At 36.7% G+C, this 20,962-nt stretch overlaps 2 protein-coding genes across 3 annotated transcripts in view; both read left to right on the forward strand.

Annotated features, from left to right (window-relative positions):
* il34 (interleukin 34) overlaps positions 1 to 4,170 on the forward strand; it is a 56,556-nt gene extending 52,386 nt beyond the window's left edge. For both annotated transcript variants that reach the window (XM_023327056.1, XM_023327063.1), the window contains exon 8: positions 1,089 to 4,170. In XM_023327056.1, coding sequence (XP_023182824.1) covers positions 1,089 to 1,174 — 86 coding nt within the window. In that variant the 3' untranslated portion in view covers positions 1,175 to 4,170. The remainder of the gene's footprint in view (positions 1 to 1,088) is intronic.
* Positions 4,171 to 8,516: 4,346 nt separating this feature from the next.
* The window catches only part of lonp2 (lon peptidase 2, peroxisomal), a 33,677-nt gene continuing 21,231 nt past the window's right edge, over positions 8,517 to 20,962 (forward strand). Inside the window, exons 1-3 of the mRNA XM_014471977.2 lie at positions 8,517 to 8,838; positions 11,398 to 11,533; positions 13,316 to 13,429. Coding sequence (XP_014327463.1) covers positions 8,606 to 8,838; positions 11,398 to 11,533; positions 13,316 to 13,429 — 483 coding nt within the window. The 5' untranslated portion in view covers positions 8,517 to 8,605. The remainder of the gene's footprint in view (positions 8,839 to 11,397; positions 11,534 to 13,315; positions 13,430 to 20,962) is intronic.

Consider the following 20,962-nt stretch of genomic DNA (forward strand, 5'->3'; position numbering starts at 1 on the left):
GAAAAATACTTGTTAGTTATTTTTTGTTACTTATATCCTTAAAATACAAACATTTCTACTTAACTTCATATTTTGGTCCATCTGATTATGTAATTTTTAAATATTAAATGGTTGATAATTTGATTAGTTACTCAGTGCTTGAGTAGACTTTATACCAAATACTTTTTTTTACTCTAACTTGAGTCATTTCTTGGATGGCTACTTTTTACTTTTACTTGAGTAAAAATATGTTGAAGTATCACTACTCTGACTTGAGTACAATCCCCATCTCTGGCTGTGATGAACAGTTGTAGTACGCTGAACTATATACATAAATACGTACAAGCCTTATTCATGTAAAAAAAAAAAAAAGCAAGACAAAGGTAACCATGGCAACCGTTGGCAGGTTAAATCACGGTATTAAACTCATTTTCATTTTGGGCCATATCAAAAATATGGGTGTCCTTAAAGGGCCGGTTGTGCCAGAATATGTTGATGAAACCAATTAAACTGTTAAAAATATTAATAAACTGCTGTTCCTCCAGGATTTTGATTGCTTTAGTTTTTTATTTTTTGCAGTCAAAATCACAGATTTTGTGGCGCCAATTTCAAAATGTTTGTAAGGAATTTTTATATTTGCATTAATGTACGATGTTAAATGTGACTTTTTATTACACATCGTATCAGTTACGGACTACAACTTGACATCAAGTAAAGCTGATTTGGAAATATTTTCTTTTGCCCGATTTAGTTGTTTTTTGTTACTTATGTCAATTATTGTCATTTTCGTCCTTAAAATACCAAAATTTGATCCAAAGTAGTCACTTAAACTCAATGTTTTTGATAAATTTTGAGAATTTTTGCTGTAAAATCAGAGAAAAATGTGAAGATTTGTTGATTTTGTGTGAATTTGTCAAAAAATTGAAAGGACTTAATGATGTAATTTGGCCACATAAAAAGCTACGGCGGCCCAGATTTGGTTGAGTTTGACACATGTGGTTTAAAAGCAGACTGACTCATTCTGCAGTCAGGTTGCACCTGCACAAAGAATGCTTTGATTTATTGTAATTAATGATAACATGGATGCGTTTATTTTTTCTGCTTTCCAGACTGTGAAGTCTCCCATTCAAAGAAGGGCAGAAAAACGCAGAGCCCAGAACTGGAGACGGCGCCCACGGAGCCTGCAGAGTGGTGACTTCCACGTTGACGCCGCCCAGAGACTCCAGTGATTCACAATAAATCCCATTTCAACAAGTCATTTCCAAAAAGAGCCAAGATCATTGTACAGACTGAAAACCTTGACACCAAGCAGCGGTGAGACCCGACAGAACATGTTGGCATAGCGACGCCACCAGTGCTTCACTTGGTAGCATACAGACTTTCCATGTAGCCGAAAATCGGCTCGGCTTTGTGAGGAACCTTCAGGATTTCAGCTGGGACGCCGGATCTTTTCCTTGAGGACGTCTCCTGCTTCTGGTAACTCATACGTCAGATGTGTTTATGTTTTCATATGTTAATAACGATGATGAATACATTGTTTTCTGAGATGGATTCTTTGGGGAGGAACTTCCTCAGCAAAAGGCTAACAGAAAGAGACAGACTTTGTAACACAGCCAAACATCATGTTATTTAAAAACAAATGTTTTACAGCTGTGCTACAGGCCCGGATTGCATAATCAAAAAGCTGTCCAAAAAAGTATGTTCATTTTCATTTGCTGCTCTGTGGATTTATGTTCTTTTCATCTGTGCAAAAAAAAGAGGAAGAAAAACAAACTTGGTCAACTGACAGTATATTTATGTTCCTTTATACCGAGCTCTGTATTCAGCATAAATCTGTTTCAGTTTGTTTTTATCAGGTACGCCATGATTTCAAAGGCAAGTTTGTGGAAAACAATGATGCAAGACGTATAATTGGTACCCGAGTTTTGCTTGAGGTTCCTGAGTTTCGAAAGGAATCTGGAGAGAAGCCAAACTGGTGAAAACATGACAAGCATCGAGTTTTGTCTCGATGCAAAAATTTGAGTCTTCTGACTGAAGTTTTAATAAAAAAAGACGTCAGAGTTCCCTAAAATCTTCGGCTGAAGTTTCAAGATGTGACAGGAAAGAGCACGATGCCATAAGAATTAGGGCTGTATAATTATATCGATTCTACAATATCTATTTTTTTACACCCTTGAAAGTTATTGATTTTTCACTCGCGAGTATCGATACGTTAAACCATAGGGGTCCACAGACTTATACCGTCTTTTTAACATGTCTGGTTTGTGACGGCGTAGCAGCAAGACTCCGCCTCCCCCAGTCTTACTTTCAACTTGTGCTTAAAGTGCACATTATAAACTACATACCAGCTTTTAAATTGTGTTAATAGGCCAAGTAAAACCGGAGTTATGCTAAAATAAGTAAACCATATTTTTACGAATGTCAGAGAAATGTTCAAAACCGGCTTTTCCGGTTATGTGAAAGGGAATGAGCCTCCAAACGTAAAAAACGAAATGCAACATTAGATTCCTTTGTTTTTGGAAATCTCAAATCTTAAACAAATAACGATGGGCTGTATTTTGTTGCTAAGAAACGAAGTAAAGTTGTGCAAATAACCGTGAAAGGAAGCGGAACGGAGGAGCGGTGCGAACAGAACAGCGGCAAAAGCAGTGAGATCGCGAAATTAATGCAAAGTTTGGATATCGGAGCGACTAGTGGCATCCACTTCGTAATTTGTTTTTAGCTTAGTGGTTTCTGTTCTGTATATAAAGGATATAAACGAATCGTATCAAATTGTACCGTTTGCCAAATATTGTGATACATATCGTATCGTGATCACAATATCGTATCATATCATGAAATTGTTGTATTGCTACATCCCTAATAAGAATAGCGCTTTCAGCAAGGTGACTGATGTTTCAATAGTGACCTACAGAAAAGCTTTAGTTCCTGAGCAGAATGAGAAACTCCATAAATTATCCAAGACTAATTGATTTGTTCTCAACTTCTCAAGATTGGACACCACAGGGAACATATTGGAGGTCACAAATGCAAGTCAAATGTGTGAAAACTGTCTTTAACTAACTTTAAAGTCATAAAAAGACTTTTAAAGCTGTCAAGATGCTAAGATGCAAATAACTGAATTGCAAAAGGTGCTTAATAGGATCATTTTTTTTACACATTTTGAACTGGGTGAGGATAAAACTGTCACTTTAACAGTTCTGTGTATAACATTTGCAGACAAAGAATGTTTTTTATCTTAAATCCAAAATATTTTGTGCAGTTTTGCTTTAATTACTGCTCTGTATGTGTTCTCTAAGCAAAATTGCCTTTTTTGAGCCAGTATGCTCCAAATATGGTTTATTCAAATACTAAATTACTTGACAATTAATCGATTAATCATTTCAATCCAAAAGTAATCAGTGGATTCTTAAAGTTTTGACTGTGAAGTTTTCATATATCCTGGTTGTTGTTTAGAGCTTTATGTCTGCAGACTCTCCCATGACTCTTTTAGAGGCTGAGAGTACAAAAGACGCTCCCATCATGCATATAAAAGCTGTCATTTTTAGCAATAAAGCTATAACCGATAGTTTTGTCGCAGCGATTACGCTTTATTACCTAAATAAAGTCAGGACAAACTCCATGGACTCAACAAATTTTAAACAGATTTTGATGACATGGGCTTCTTCTCAGGCAAAAAAAATAACTTCTCAGGATTAAAACCCCAAATTCTATCCAGAAATTTGTCATAATTTCACAGCGTTTACACTGTGAAACTGATTTATAATCTCTTCATAATCAGAATTGTTTTCAAATTCACAGATATTAAATAGATTTGCACCAAAGGAACATGAAAGCAGAAGCAGCTTCACCTTGATTTGTTAATGATCCACAGGGATTACAGATTTACTTTGAATGAAGGACTTACTGTTCAATCAGACGTCCCTTTTTATAAGTCCGTCCAGCATCAGGTGATGCTAATCCAGTTCCAGTACGCCGTCCTCAGTTATAATTTCTGTAATCTCTTCCGTCTTTTTGAGATTCACTGCAACTTAGTAGAGAAATAGTAGTCTAGTTTCTAGTGCAAATATCTTTGTACACTTGAAATAAGACAATACTTTTTAGCAAGCTATAGACCTTGTTTTAAGTCAATAATTCTTTAATATTGATGAAAAAGTTCTTGTTCCACTGGCAGATTAATTTATAACACATGGGAAAATGTCTTGTGAAATAACCTCCCAATGGAACTAGTACTTTTTCATCTATATTAAAGAATTATTGACTTAATCTTGCTGAGAAGTTACTTGAAAGTTAGTTTTATCTAATTCCAAGTGTACAAAGATATTTGCACTAGAAACTAGACCAGGAATACTTGGTAAGATTTTTTTTTTCCAATGTAGACCCACAAGCACAAATACCACTCTTGAAAAATGTTTATCAATTTGCTTTTTCAGGACATAAGTCACATAACGAAGTGTGATTTGTATCACTAATTTTCTCAGAGTAACTGCATTTAATGAAATTGTCCAATTTATTGATATTTATTGATGCTCTCATTGAACAAACAGTGGAGAGAATACTAAACATAACAATCCAGACAGGAATCGTCATTAATCGAATGATTCCTGTCATAAGAAATTTGTCAAAATAAATAGTAAATGATTTTATAAATTTCTATGAATAATCTCATAGGTAAAAAACAATCTGAAATCACGCTTCATAAACCCCCATCAGAAGTAGCTCTAAGCAAAAAAGAAACAAACAAAAACTCGGATTAAAACTTGTTTTCTATTGGAAACCTTCTAAAAGACATAACTGAGAGTTCAGAACTTAACAGAGCCTCAGTTTTACTGCAGCAATACTTTCTGCACAGCTTCAAGGATATAATTGGCTTTCTTGAGTTTGTGTTATCGTAAATGTTCTGCTCACAGCCGGTGGCTTGCTTATTGTTTATTTCACACCCGGAGTGCCGAGCCAACCCGATGGTATACATTATGACTTAATGTGCACAGACAGCGGTGGTCGGGTTGGTGCAAAAGGTTAATCTGTACAAGGAACCAGTAAATTTGTAACATCTGGGCTGAGAAAGCTGGGCAGTCTGGTTCTGGCAGGACTGATTTGACAACATTAAGAGCTGAGAATAAATATATAATGATTTCCAATCCAACTGTACATCTCTGTGGTGTTTTATTTAATAGCTCTGGAGCACAATAAACCCAGTGATTGCATGGACAGGATCGTAATCTTTAATCTTGACTCTTCAGCTGTAGACAGGGAACAATTTAAAGGAAATCCAGAACTGTCATGGCATTCCTGAGCGCCTATGGCACTATAAATTTGGCGTAAACAAAGTTTGTTCATCATGGTTGGTTTTCTGCTTACAGATTAACTAAAAGAAAATCCAGGCTTCTGTCCACCTGTCATGTATGAATGTCATTAATTTTGAGGTTTATTTATTTTATATTTCAATGTATTGAGCCTTTGTAACTACGTCACAAATCATCCAGGCGCCATGATGGACGTCAGAAGTCACCGCCATATCTTTCCTCAGTAAAAGTTATAAAATAAAATGGCAAGTTTGATCTGCATCCTTATCTGTACAGCTGACCGCGCAGCACCACCCTATGACCATATTTTAAGTAAAATCAACTAAATAGAAGCGATATTGGTTGTTTTGACGTCCATCATGGCGGAGTGGGCGGAGTTCTGGAGAGCGTGACGTCACGTGCAAAAGGTCAATATCAGCAATGATTTTTAAAACCAAGAACTTGTTGCACAAGACTAAATCCACTGTGTATTTTTTTATATTATTTCATATTTATGATGTATAATGAATTCACCATGCAAAAATAAATGTATAAAAACATCTTTAAAAGAACAAAATGATATTAACGTCCATGTGAACCACATCATGTGCAATAAAACAAGCCCACTCCATAATACCATCACCACCGTGTTACACAGATGTAATTTTTTTTTCTTGGTTTTAGTCTCCATTAGCCTATAAATCAAACTCATCTCCTTTTGCTTGTTTTCAACTATAGTTTTGTAGCATAATAAATCAACTATAAATTTTAAAAATTCTAACCTACATTGGATAAAAATCTTATATTTTGGGTTATATTTGCAGAAATTTAATGCAAGACAGAAGTAATTTCAGGATGCTTTAGGATAAGTAATTGAGTTTGTTTTACATCATCTTTCATTTTATTATTCTACACTTTCTTCACAACATTTCAGAAAATGACCTGAGAGTCCTGTTTCTCTGTTTATTCCAAATAAATAATATATTTTATTAAAATGTAAAGCGAATACAGAAGCACTCGAGTATGACACACCTACTGATAAAAACGGTTTTATACCATGTTAAGCACTCTAAAGGTAATGTTTGTCCACATGTAGAGGAGAAATTGGTGATTTTCAAGGAGCAGACGTGACTAGAACTGCCACCAGAAGGCAAAAGTTGGCATCACCATGGTTACAGGCACTAACAGGAGCATCCAACGGTGATTGTTGCCGCTTCTGATTGCTCACTTTTGCCCTCTACTGTCCATTTTAGACATCAGCTCCATGTAAATCATCTCCGTCCAGATTGTCTTCTGCATGTGAGCCACTATCACAAAGAGGATTCATTTGAACAACTAAAGTTTATATCTATGTTTTGTCTGCAGCAGATTCAGACTTTAGTTTCACCCTCATAAGAGTCTAACCTCTTAAACCATGTTGCTTTTGGATGTCTTGCAGTGGCACAGACTTTAACTTAAGACACATGGTTCATTTCCTGTAACTCCTGTCAAGCTGGTTTGCTTGGTTTTTATTGTAGGATTCACTTACCCCGTGTTGCTCTTTGGTTTACTTTGTTTGCTATTTCTCACAGTTTGAAGCAGAGCTGGTTTTTAAACAACCCGCTATCCCCGGCTTTAAAAAAGAAAAAAAAATCCTGTACACAAACACACAAAAACAGTTCATGTTGCAAGACAGCAGTCAGGAATAATATTTGCTCATGCATGTTGGATTAAATCAGAATAAAGAGATGGAGCTGAGTAGAAATGTTTATTGCAGAATTTAAGTTATTGAAACACCTTCACATTTCTCATTGAGTTTGGTTTAAATTTTTATCTGTGACATGGTTCTGTTGGCATAAATTACAACTTCAGTCTGCATTTAGACTTCACATGTAACTAAATTCAGGTCCAACTTTAAGCTGGTTCACATATGCAACAAGATATATGCAGCAATGTGCACAAAGTACAATGTTTGTATGTTTTTTATAAATAAAACTATCTGAGTGCTTTTTTCTCGTGCTTCAGAAACCAGATGTAAGTGCTTCTACTTGTGTAATGACAAGAGGAGCGTGATTCAGATATAACAGAAAAAAACCCTGCAAAAACATGAATGTTTGCAGTCTCACAGATTATTGTTTTATACACAAGATACTGAATTTTTGTTGTTTTTGGAGGTGTGTAACTCTCTGATAATACTTTTATGAAAATAAATCAATATTTTTATCAATTAACTCTGTGTCTTCATTCAATACATTTAATTAATAACCAATTTATTGCTTGTATGAGAAAAATAATTGTTTATCTCTGAAAAATGGATATCCATTTTTGAATGAACCAGAAAAAGTACCTCCAGGTGACTGTGGTCAGGATGAGAGTAGCACTGTTGCTAACTTAGCAACAGGAGCTGCGTTTCCATTACATATATCCGCAAAACTTTGTCAATATTCCACTAATGTTGAAAAAGCACAATTTTACAATTGTGTTGTTTCCATTGAATAAGAAACCCAATTAAAATCACATGCAAATAAGTTTATTCATGACTAATTTTTTAATTAGTCATTAAAAAATATGATCCTCCACAATCCTCCAACTACTTCCTGTTGTCTTCTTTGTGGTTTGCTCCAGTGGCAATATCCAGTTGTTGATCATGTGACTTGTGTAAATTACCCGAGTATAAGTAAAAAGTATTGAGAAAAGTCTGTATTTCTGAACCTTGCCTTATTTTTGGAAGACATCAAGCCTCACTCATGAGAAAAGAAAGCTTCTTTCTTTTTTACATATAAATCTGCAATGGGTATAAACTGTTACCCTAGCAGTAGGTGTTTTTGTTTACTTTCAGTCAATGTGTCCTCTAACTATTATTATTTTTTATCAGTACTAAAGCACACAGCCAGGCACATTATTAGCTGTAACCCTGTATTTCCAAGAGGTGAGGTAATCTGTTATGTCGCCCATATAAAAAGAAACAAAAGAAAAAAAAGGATGCTGAACTTGGAGTATAATGGTGGTCTGTTTCCTAAAGAGAGCAGACTAATTGTATATTTTAAATTTTGTTTGTTTTAATAACTATTCAATATTTAATATTTAATAATAATTTATTACTTCAAACTATTTTAAATGATTTTTAAATAAAGTCCCTTTGCCGTAAAAATATATAGTGTATGAGGGAACGGGCAGAAAGCTCAACACGTAATTTCTCGTTACGTAGCATTATGTCCCTCCGCGCTGGCCGTACAGCAGAATTTTCACACAGCTGAAAGTTGTCGAAGCATTTTGTTTTGAAAGTTCTAACCCGGAAGTGGCGACAGTTCAGGACCCTGTGTTGTAAACAGAGACCTGTTTTTCGGTCAAGCTCCTCAGAAATGGCCTCAGCCGGGGGGATCCAGATACCGAACCGTCTGCCGCTGCTGCTGACCCACGAAGGAGTGCTCCTGCCGGGCTCTACGGTCCGGTTCAGCGTGGACTCGCCGCGGAACATGCAGCTAGTGGGCCAACGGCTGCTGAAGGGGACCTCCCTGAAGAGCACCATCATCGGAGTGATCCCCAACACCAGAGACCCCGAACAGGACTCCGACCCACTGCCACCGCTTCACCAGTAAGAACCAGTCCGCTGCTCAGCTGGAGACACTGGTGGGGTTACTGGTCAGATTGGCCTGGGGTTCGCCAGGTCTGGAGTTGTGACGTAACAGGTCATCGGGTCAATGACCAAAAGTTAATGAAGTGACTTTCGTCATAGACGTAATAAATACGTAAAAATATAGGGTGTAAAACCCCCAAGTCAAATAAATTACTAAAATGAAAAGAAAAGTATAATAAACCAAAATGTTATAATTTTGTTACAAAGACGAGTCATATCAAATGAAAAAATGGGTCATAAACCCTTACTTTTAAATAATTATTTTAAAAAAAGAAATCAGCGTAAAATAGTAATGCCTATCTTCAAAAACTAAATATAAATAAGAGTCATGAAGGAATAAAACAAAGGGCATCATAAGTAGAGTCATAAATCAAAATAAAATAAAAACCTTAAAAATCAACCTAAAAATAAAAATACATATCTACAGAACTAAATAGAAGGGTAATAAATAAATAAAATAACCATCCAGAAGATAAAGTGTAGAATATCATAAAACAAATGTAAATCAATTAATTATTCAGAAAAACAGACATGAGTCAAAATGGATAAAAACAAAAACAAAGTAAGTCATAAACTATACAAATAAATTACAAAAATGTGGCTCACAATCAAACAAATAACCAAAACAGAAACCCCATAAAAGTTGACGCAAACAAAAAACATAAAAGACAAATAATTACGTAAACCATTCATCGCCAAATCAGAGAGGATTTAATGCCTCGTGTCTCATAATGATCCTAAATGTTCTCAGCAGAGTGTGAAATAACCAAAGGGTGATTTAACATTTTTCTTTTCATCTGCTCTACCACATTAGACCCAGTCCCGGTCAGAAACCACAAGTCTTAAACTGGTTACATCTGGACTGGATCGTGCAACTTTTAGAGAGGAAGTCGTATTAAAGGCAGTTTGGGACTCGTTAAACCTGAGTTATGATGTTTAAAGATCCGGAACCGCACTGAAAGTTTCAGAATTCACAGACGGTTCACTCTCCTGTCCAGGTAAAGCAGGGGATTTATATGTATATATAATAAAAGACAGCTTTATCAGGTTATATCCTGTCACTGAGTTACACTGGAAGCGTCTAATTGACTTGTTTTTTGCTGTGGGAAGCGATTTATTCCAGAAATTTCCACAGTCCAGCTGCAGCATTTTCATTCAAGGTGACCACAGAGGAGTGGACTTTAAGCTTTTTATCAGCTGCGTCTCGCTCTGTTTGGCTACCTAGTAGCAGCTGAAGCTCCTGTTGGTTCATCCTTTCACCACCAACACCAATCATATTCATCCAGGGCTGCAACTAATGGTCATTTCAGCAAGCTATTATTCTATTAATTATTCAGATGATTAATCAATTAATCAGATTCAAAAAGCCTTTTATTAAACAATATTTGAAATAGATTAAAAGAAACCAATGAGCTCCTTTTTAAAGAGAAAAATAAATAAATAAATTCCTAAATGCAACAAAATATCCTTCCTTTGGTGTTCTGTTGATTATTCAGATGATTAATCAGATAAAAAAATGTCACATTCTGTAGACTTTTCTTTTAATCAGTCCATTCATTCATTCATCCATTCATTCATCCAGTTGCATTTTGAGATCTAAACACAAGTGTTGGGAAGATCTAAGCGTTGCAGCTGCTGCTTGTGATAATTTACTGACCCATTTCAGACCCGGTCAGAACCGGAGGCAGACCCTCTGCTTCCTGTAGCAAAATCTGACTCTTTTTATTATTATTATTATTATTATTATTATTTATTTGTTGTCTTTTTGTGGAGGTATTTATGTTTCAGTGTTTTTCTGTGGTTTTCCTGCTCAGTTTGTCTTCAGCTTTGCTGTCAGATTCAGTCCAACGTTTCTTGGCTTATAAAATGATTCTGGGAACATTTGGAGTTGATGAGACTGAGGATCCCCTCTGCTCTGAACCGTCTGGGAGATTCCTTCATTCCTTCCTTCATTCACTCCCTTCATTCCTTCCTTCATTCACTTCCTTCATTCACTTCCTTCATTCCTTCCTTCCTCGCTTCCTTCTGACTTTCTTTCTTTCCTTACTTTCTTCCTCTCACCCTTCCTTCTTTCTCTCCTTTTTCTCCTTTCCTTTATGCCCTACCTTCCTTTTAACCTTTCTTCTTTCTTTCATTTTGTCCTTTCTTCCTTCTTTCCTCCCTCCCTTCCTTCCTTCTGTTTCCTTCCTTCATTCTCTCCTTCACTTTCTGTGCTCTCTCCTTCCTTCCTTTTGCTTTTCTACATTCTTTCAATTCTTTCATCTGCCCTTCATTCATTCATTCATTCATTCATTCATTCATTCATTCATTCATTCATGCATTAATTCATTCTCTTGTTCCATGCTTCCGTACATTTCTTTCCTTCCCTTCCTTATTTCCTTCCATTCTTCCTCACCCTTCCTTACTTCTTTCCTTCACTTTCTGTGCCCTTTCATTCCTTCCTTCCTTCCTTCCTTCCTTCTGCTCTCTCTCTTTCTCTCTCTCTTACCCTCCTCACCCTCCTCTCTCTCTCTCCAGGATCGGTACAGCAGGAATCGCCGTCCAGGTTGTCGGCAGTAACTGGCCGAAGCCTCACTACACGCTCCTCATCACCGGTCTCTGTCGTTTCCGGGTTTCCAGTCTGCTGACGGAGCGGCCATTTGTCCTGGCAGAGGTAAAACCTTCGCTTTCATCAACACTGATGGCTCATATTTATTCTACTATTCAGCTTGTTCTTCCTCACTGTTGAGGAAAACAAAACCTGTGTTAAAATAAAAATGTTATAAAAAAAAAAAAGCAAGATAGTTTCTCAGGATGTTTCTGTTTCTGCCAGCATTTTTCAATAAAACCCAAATAAATCCCTGGCTGCCACACCGCTGTGTTGAAAACAAGAAAATAAATGTTTTCATTCTTTTCCCCGTTCATCAGCGGATTGAAGAGACCGCGGCTTTATTGCTTCGTATAAACTCTTAAGTGGAAGCGTAGTGTTGGGATTCCCACAGACCAAATGAGTCGATGAAACCACAGATCGGGCCGCAGCAGCGCTGTGGTTCTGTCTCTGTTTGTATTCTTTGAACCGTAGCTGTTAAACACCTTCGCTGCCAAGACGAGCGGCTCAGAGGCGGTTTTATCTCTCTGTGGTCGTAAATAACCCTCGCTGGCTGCGATTTCTGGCCTTTTAGCATTCTGTAAATGCAGAAAATGTGCTACGATTAAGGCCTTATAGGAGATGGGAACAAAAGTCCAACAGACCTGATGTGGTTCAGAATGTGAATTTATCCTGAATGGCGATCACAGCTCAGTCGGATCACGTCTGGAGGTTCACGATGCCTTCAGGTGTCAATGGAGTCCATTCAGCTGGACCGACATATTAAATCAAAACACACAGGAAGTTCAAAGGTCACATGAACCCAAAGGGATACATGAAACTCCTGCAGAGCTGCAAGATTACGTTTTCTGCAACCTTAACCCAATTTCTGATCGATTGACTGTATTTAAATAGGTTTGTGTTAATCTATGTACAATATTGTTGTAAATGTAGCGGATTTAGCAGAATGATAATTTCCATCTGTAGTCTCAACAAACAAACACAAGATTCAAACATTCATTGTAGATGAGAAAGAAAATTTCCTCCAAAAAGCTCAGAAATTTTGAGAATAATCTCATTAATTTTATAGGAAAAATAAGGAAATTTATGAGTTCAAAAAGTCCTAAATTTGCAAGAAAAAAATTCTGAAATTTTTAGATAAATTTTTGAAATTTAACTTTTGAATGAGTATGAAAAGTCAAAAATTTGCTAGACAAAAAAATAAGAATTTTTTTATGTTAATCTCAGAAATTTTCTACAAAAAACATTTTAAGTTTTGATTTTGGAAAGTTGAAAACTTTAGAAAAAAAAATCTGAGATTAATCAGAAAGGATTTCTCTCAGAAATTTTCATGAACAACATGGACATTTCTGAGTTTGAAAAGTTTGAAATTTGCCAGACAAAACTCAAGAAACTTTTGGATTAATCTCAGAAATCTTCTAGAAAATAATTGGAAATTTCTGACTTTTTCTTATTTAAAAAAGTTGAACATTTTAAACTTTTCAAACTCAGATATTTCCAGTTTTTTTTCTCAAAAAATTCAGATTAATCTCAACATCTCTCAGTTTGACTCAAACCATGCATTTTAAGAGACAGATATCCCTGATACTGACCAACTGTATGTAAACCTTTGAAAAAGAACAACATATTTTAAAAATGTTCTCGCTACATTTTCTGGCAATTCTCAAATAAAAACAATTTTGGTCTTTCTAACTAAGCTATAACAAGAAAAAAATGGTTTTATTTAACTTCAGAGGGAGAGAAGAAAAAATTTGTTTGTCTTTTTATTCGGTGTATGTAAATGTCTGGTGTCAACTCTGGTATCTCAAATGTCTGAATCTCCTGTTTTACTCTTGTGATGAAATGCAGGTGGAGCAGCTGGATAAACTGGAGCAGTACACAACGTCAACAGCAGATGGCGCTACAGCAGGAGATGGAGAACTGGGAGAGCTTTCTCAGAGGTTCTACCAGGCTGCTGTTCAGGTGTGTTTTATTTAATTTCATTAACACCTGATGTGGGTTTTTAAAAAGCAGGGGGAAGACAAAGTGACTCACACAGCGTTCTGGTACTCTGTGTCATCGTTTGTTTAGCTAAAAATAAACCAAACGCCTGCTGCAGCTGGGTGCGGTTAGCATCGTTGCCTTGCAGCATGAAGAGTTTGCTTGTTCTTCATGCCTTCCTGAATTTCAATCCAGTCTCCACACTTTTTTGTAAAAAAATGCGCGTCTTTCTGTGTGGATGCTTTTTGTCCTGTGTGTCCCTGTGTTAATCTGTCCCCACTCTACAGGAATAAACTGAATGCAGAAAAAGTCCAGGGATTGGGAGATTTTGGAAAATGAATTAAAAGGCCAGATGGCTCTTATCCACAGCTGAAAAATCCAGTCAATCAGACTTAGAGTGTTTTCACACCTGATAGTCCAGTAGCTTTGGTTCGATTGGGGACTTTCCTCTCTTGCTCTCCGTGAAGGGAGACACTTTTTCCTCCGCTCCCTTCCCTCCCTTCTGCCCTGCTTGCTCTGTTTTTGTTCTGTCTTTTTCAACATTTTTTCAGCCTGTTTTTGCACATCCTCCAAATCGGCAAATTGTGGATCTGGTCAACCTCGGTGTAATTGATAAAAATTTCCCGAAGAGAAGACCGGACACAGGAGAGCCTTCTTGTCCTGCGGGGACACACCCGGCGGGATTCACCTGGATTTATTCATGATAACAGGATTTCTGCTGTTTGGAGCTTGAGGATATCTGGTTGATCTACAAATCTGTGATGGACTTGGCCGAACTAGCGGACACTCAGTCAGACAGAGACGCAAGTTGGATGTGAGTCTTGCTGAGACTCGCAGCCCAGCTGAGGACTCAAAACTCACTAACGGGATGAAATCGATCTTGGAGAAGTTGCTAGTTTCGGTTCAGTGGAACAACCAAACTAATTTGGATAATTGGGAACTGAGATGTATCAGTGAGACTTTAGGGAAGATTGAAATTTATAATCTACCCAACCCAAGACATTCTGTATCTGAATTGGACACAAAAACCGCAGAAGAAGATACTGAGCGCATCTTCCTTCCTCACCAAATTTAAACAAAAGTGGGGTAGATTTTAGCTGTTGAAGGATTTCTCTTTTGTATTTGGTAAAAACCACAGGTCATTTCTCCTGCTACCGCTGGGCTTTTCCGTTTGTTTTGGTTGTTTTTAACCAGAATTCCCTGCGCTGTAGTCCGATAGAGTTCAAACCGCGTTAGGGTTCATTTCCCCCCAACCGAGTCTGAGGTTGGTGGATGGAGTTTGATTGCACATTTCCATGAACTGGACTTTCTACACAAATGAACTAGAGTTGAAGTTACATGGACTAAACGCGCGGGGCTAACATTAGCGAGAGAAATGGCTCATTGTCTTTTACAAAAGACAAAAGAGAAATCCTACAACTGCTAAAATGTGACGACACTCCATTCTTTACATTTCGTGAAGAAGAAAGTTGCACTCATTGAATCCTTTGGGGGGTTTTGCGTCGTTTTCTTCAGAGGTTCTTAGAGCAGCGCCCCCACAGGTGAGGAGGGAAACAGGTTTTTCAAAGAGTTTAGCTTGTTTGCCACAGCACATTTCCACAGTGCTGAAATGTAACAAACGTTGCAATTTAGGTAAACTGCACTGTGTGTGTCTCTTTCACACACAGTGCAGTGTGAAAGAGAACCACAGAAGCTGAAAATGTAACAATTTTGGTCCCCAATAAAACCGAGTCTACCGGACTATCAGGTGGGAAAGCAACCCAAAACTGACTTGCAGGTGGAGCTTCTTTTTGTAACTATATGTAGAAGTATTAGTAAATCATGTTTTAACTGGGCAGAGGGAAACTGGTTTGAAGCTCAGGTTGGAAGTTTTTCTTCCTCAGTGTTTTCTCTCCCGTCTTTTAAAAAGTCAGAATCTAGTCAGAGTCCTGCTGCCTCTGTCTGACTCTGTTTGAAGAGCTGAGCTCTATTCGCCCGTGTCTGCAGCGGCCTGTCCACATGTGTAAAACATCAGGATTACTTCAAGCTTTCAGCTGATCTTCCCTCATCAGAACAGCCCTGCGGAGTATCACTCCTTCTGGAGCACATTTCTCTTTGTCAGATGTGTCGATTTAGTGAAGATTTGACAGGTTTCCTGAAATCTTCTCCCATCCCGCCGTGTTTCCATCAGCTGCCATTCTGTAATGATTTCTCAGAGGATGCAAAGTGCAAGAAAGAAGACTTTGATAAGCTTTACAGATGGAAAGGTTTCACTCTATCACAGCCAGACTCGGCCTGCTTTAGCTCCTGGAATCATTTGATTTACTGCAAAACCTCTTCAGGGAAACAAGCTTTAAAAGTTCTCAGGATTTTATGTTTTTCAAAGTTTGTATGCACTAATCTCCTCCTCGTTTCCATGAAATGATCCTGTAATTCATGTTGATGAGCTGCGTCCTTAACTGGACTCGAAGACATCATTGCTCCGAGACAAGAGGCGTGTCTTATGTCTTTTGAAACGTTTCCAGTCGTCTTTGATTAATGAGTGTGAAAGAAACTTGAGTGAGGAGGAGAGCAGAGGATAATTAAGCTTTATACGTACTCTGCAAAAACTGAATAACGTAAATTTCCTCTTACCTGCTAGCAGGTGTAAGATACTTCATAATAAAATTTCTGATGTAAAAGTAAAAAGTACAGCATCGTAAAATTACTCCTAAAAGTACATTTATTCATAAAAGTTACTCAATTAAATGTAACTGAGTAGTAGTTTGGACGTATGTACTTCATGTGAAGTGTGATCGTTGTTGCAGCCTCAGGGAAAATAGCTGCTTTCTTTTTTAACGTTTAGGATTCATCGGCTTTCCATCCCTCAGTTTACTGAGGTTTTCCCAAGAGATGGATGCAATAGAGTGTAAATCTGATCAGGAAAATGACAGATATTATCTAATGGAGACCTTTTTCAAGTTTTCAGGAAAGAAAATAGAAAGAAACAAATTTTGACTCCAGTATTTCACCTTTTTCAAAAATGTAAACATTACGACCTTTTTTTGCAGTCAAACTCAGTTTTTTACATGAAATTGGATAAAATTTACAACCAACATTCAGTCCATCCATCAGTTTATGCTTCTTCTTTGTTTCCTTCCTTCCTTCCTTCATTCTTTCCCTCCTTTTTACCTTCCTTCCTTGTTTCTGTTCTTTCCTTCCATTCTCCTTTCTTTCTTCCCTCCTTGTTTCTCTCCTTGTTTCATTCCTTTTTTCCTTCCATTCTCCCTTCTTTCCTCCCTCCTTGTTTCTCTTCTTTCTTCCTTCCTTCATTTATTTATTCTCTCCTTCTTTCCATCATCCAAATATTATTTCCTTCATTTCTTCCTTCCTTTCATCCTTTCTTCCATCCCTTCTCCTTTCTTTCCTCTCATTCTTCCTTCCTTGTTTCTCTCCTCCTTTCATTCCCTCTTCCTTCTATCCTCCCTTCTTTCATTCATTCTCTACTTCTTTCCTTCCTTCAAACCTTTCTTCCTTTTTACCTCCTTTCCTCCCTTCCTTACCTCATTATAATGCATTGGGTTGTTGTCAGGTCTAAATACCTATTAGAGACAATTAAACAAATACAGGAAAGACAAGAGAGTTAGATTCTTTTATACTCGCGAGGAGAGCAGACAGAGAGATGTTTCCAGTTACAAATCTCCACCTACTCTGGAAACACATCTCCCGCTCCCTCTATTTTATTGATCTTTAGGAACCTGCCACAAGGGGCGCTGCAACCCTATGGGGTGGGGTCAAAGCATTCATCACATGGTTGCAGCGCTAAATAACATTCACTTCTAGACACATGTTATCTATACTCTAAATCTTTCTTGCTCCAGGCCCGGTGTGAAACAAGACACATTGCATAGCTTCAAAGCAACGGCTTTGTATCACAAAGCAGCACAGAGCAGAGTTTATTGTCAGGCCTGTAAAACTCTGCTGGGAGCAATTAACACCTCTGTCTTGTAGGAAGTCCTGCAGGGCAACAGCTGCTGAGAGTAGCTGTCACCCCTATTTCCCAGGGCAGTCTCAGGATAGAATCAAAGTTATTTAACACACAGAAACATTATCTAAATGTAACTACAAGGCTACATGATACAACAAATATTTGATAATTACTAATAATACAATTTATCCAACAGTTCCCTCCTGTTTATCGAATATTTGGTGTCGTCTAATATCCCTCCAAAAACAGTCACTTCACGTTTCTGTAAGTGTTGCCTCTTCTGAAACAAAACACTAGACAAAAAAAGTATTAGATCTTCAGCAGATGTAGGACAGACATATACAGGCAATAACAGAGAAAACTAATGCACAAAACCCCGTTACCACCAGCTTCAAAAGACATGTTTCTAAAGTAATGTTTTGCCAAAATGTTAAACATATGCAGATCTTTCTCTTAAACCAATCTTATAAAATAGAACTAAACAAACAAAACAATAAACAAAAACTTCAAATTTGTTGCAGTTGTACAGTTTACATTTATCATCAAAACAATGAATATCAAAGTGAATTAGACAGTCCAATTTAAATTACTTTTATAGTACAAACTGGATCTTACTAGTTATTTGTCTAAAACATTCAACATGCTTTCCTTAAACAAAAATTCAAAAGAGTTAGACCTGGAGAAATTATAATGTCAATGTATAATTTAACAAATCTAGGCATTTTCAGAATATACCAATTTTACCTAGGTCTTTTGCTTGTCGTTGAATTTAAAGTTCTATTCAGAACCATTTTAAATGGATGTAAATCAAAACAAAAATCAAGTTTAGAAAAATCATTATAATCCCACCTGAGTACTTTTACTGATTAGTGATAACTTTAATCAATAACAGATTCTTCAAAACATTTCTTTAAACATTTTTTGCTCCATTAAATTAATGCTCTGAAAATGGCTAACACAATAATATTTTTAATTTCTATAATTGTTTTCCTAAATTAATTTACCAAAATATGCTTCATTAATCGCTATAATTTTGTTATCTATTGTTTCAAAATCCTTTAGCCCATTGCAGAACATGTTTCAATGGAGAACGACTCAAATCCATTCAAAAGAAACATATATTTCACCAGACCATATCTTTCCTTTCACTTTTTATGTGTAACACGGATCAAACGTTCTTCAAAAATAAAAAATATTATTCAAGTAATATAAAAGATAAACCTATAACAATATTCTCCCCCCAGATGATGCATTACTCGCTAATGCATCATACTTCTACTACTTTAAATAACGATGTTGATAAAACAGGTTTATGATGTTCCCTGAGAAATTCTACCAAATTCAATGCTGCCTTTTTCCCAAAAGGTAAAACTCGTCAAAACAAACAAAACAATTTATGTTATCATGCTTTATCTTCAAGATTACTATTTTCCCAAAACACTTCACATTACAGTTTTAAAGCTCCTTATCACATTTAACTCTTATGATTGTCAAATAATTCATTTTACAAACTCCTCAAAAATTTTCACTAGTGTTTGACAAGGCGTGTTTACCAATTTAGACTCTGTGAAGGTTTCGCATTAACCAGCCAGAGAGACGGTGAAGAAAATTCAAAATATAGTCAACAAAAAATCAAAAAATGATAAATTGGGCCCAAACTAAAATCAACATAACAAAGTACAATGCAGTCGGTAACAGAACAAACTCAAGCACAAACTGACTTAACAAGACATGAGGGGAACTTAGATAATGGCTGATCAGACCATTAACACACACTAAGGGGCAATTAAACACACAAAACCCTAACAAATACTGGTCAGTATATCACTAAATCTACAAATGAAAGAAATTAAAATAAAAACCAAATTTCCCCTCCCCTTTTTGAACGGGTCAAGAGGAAACTGGTAACTCAAAAGAAAGAAATGAATTCGTTATATTTAACAAAATATAGAAGAACTGACACTTATAGCTTAAATAAAAAGTCAGACTAATGAAAACAAATTTAAAGATGGGAGAGACAATGATGTGCCTCACAGCAGCTTGTCCTTTTCTGCTGAACTGCTGTAAGCAGAGGTTACTTCGCACTTAAAATTAGTGGTATGCAAGGAGGCTTCACATGTTAATTAGTTGAATCTAGTGGGGTAGCAGTTACAGCCCAACTCTGTGGCCCCCCTGCGGAGCTGCTGCAAGGGGGGGGGCTGCAAGTCTCCTGATCTACATCATTCACTACAAAAATTCCACCAGATCCTCTTTAATTAACCCATAAGTTATTTCTAACTTAATATTATCCTTCAACAACAAATTTGTACAGTGTAGCAAACTTTTTCTATATTCAATCAATTTCTAGTTAACAAGTGAGTTACTTCTATTGTATTCTGTCTTATTCATCCATAATTCCTGTAGATTTAATAATATTTTATCTATCCTAAAGTTTTGGTCAGTTTAAAAAGACTGATTTTGAAACTATCTAGAATCGGTTGCATACTGCAGTTTGTTGTTATCGGAGCAATGCCTCTTACAGTTAGAGCCTGTTTCTATTTATTTATTAACTTTATTTCCTTATTTCATTTGCAGCCCTCTCTTCTTTCTGTAGGCACTTTTTTGAAATGAAATGACCTTTTGTAATGCATTAAAAGTTCTTAAAAAAATAAATAAATCCATAAATAGAATCTTTTAATAGGTCTGCACGAGTTACTGGTTTTCCTGTAGAAGTTATCATACCCCTATTTTGCCAGTACTGTGCAAACGTGTGTACTGTTGCAAACGCATATTGACTATCGGTGTAATCGTCACTGCTTTATCTTTCATTAGTTTACAAGCGGTGGTTAGCGCTATCAATGCTGCAGCCTGAGCCGAGTAGTGTGAGGGAAGTTTTTTAGCTTTTAACACTATTTTTTTTTTTAGTCACTACTGCATAACCGGTTTGAGTTTTCCCTTGTACATTTTTCTTTGAGGAACCATCAACAAAAAGTATTTCACCGTGATCTAATGGTAGATCTTTTAAATCATTTCTACTCTTTGCATTTTGTTCTGCCATTTCCTGACAATCATGCTTTGTACCATCATCTGGAAGAGGTAACAAAGTTGCAGGATCTTAAAATCGTGCATCTTTCAATAGTCAGACGAGGTTGCGATAATAATGTGCTCATACAGGAGAGATGCCTCGCAGGCGATAAAAAAATCATATTTGTTTGTAATAATAGTGCTGAAACTGCATGTGGTACTTTTAATGTTAACGGATGAAACAGTACAATAGGAGCACTAACTTCTACTGCCATAGAAGCAGCAATCACTGCTCTCACACAGGGAGGCTGGGCACACGCCACACTATCAAGTTTGGAAGAAAAATATGCTATTGGTCTCATTTTATCACCATGTTGCTGAACTAGCACCGAGGTCATATACTGACCTTTGCAATCCACCATCTGGAAAAAATGTTTTTTATAGTCTGGTAAGGCGAGCGCAGCACTTGACACTAGGGCCTGCTTTATTTCACTTAGTGCTGTCTCTGCTGCCTCTGTCCATTCCAAAGAGGAAGACATTTTTAAATTTTTTTTTTTCCATATATT

This window comes from Xiphophorus maculatus, chromosome 2 (genome assembly GCF_002775205.1).
Source record: "Xiphophorus maculatus strain JP 163 A chromosome 2, X_maculatus-5.0-male, whole genome shotgun sequence".
In the NCBI taxonomy this organism is placed as follows: Eukaryota; Metazoa; Chordata; class Actinopteri; order Cyprinodontiformes; family Poeciliidae; genus Xiphophorus; species Xiphophorus maculatus.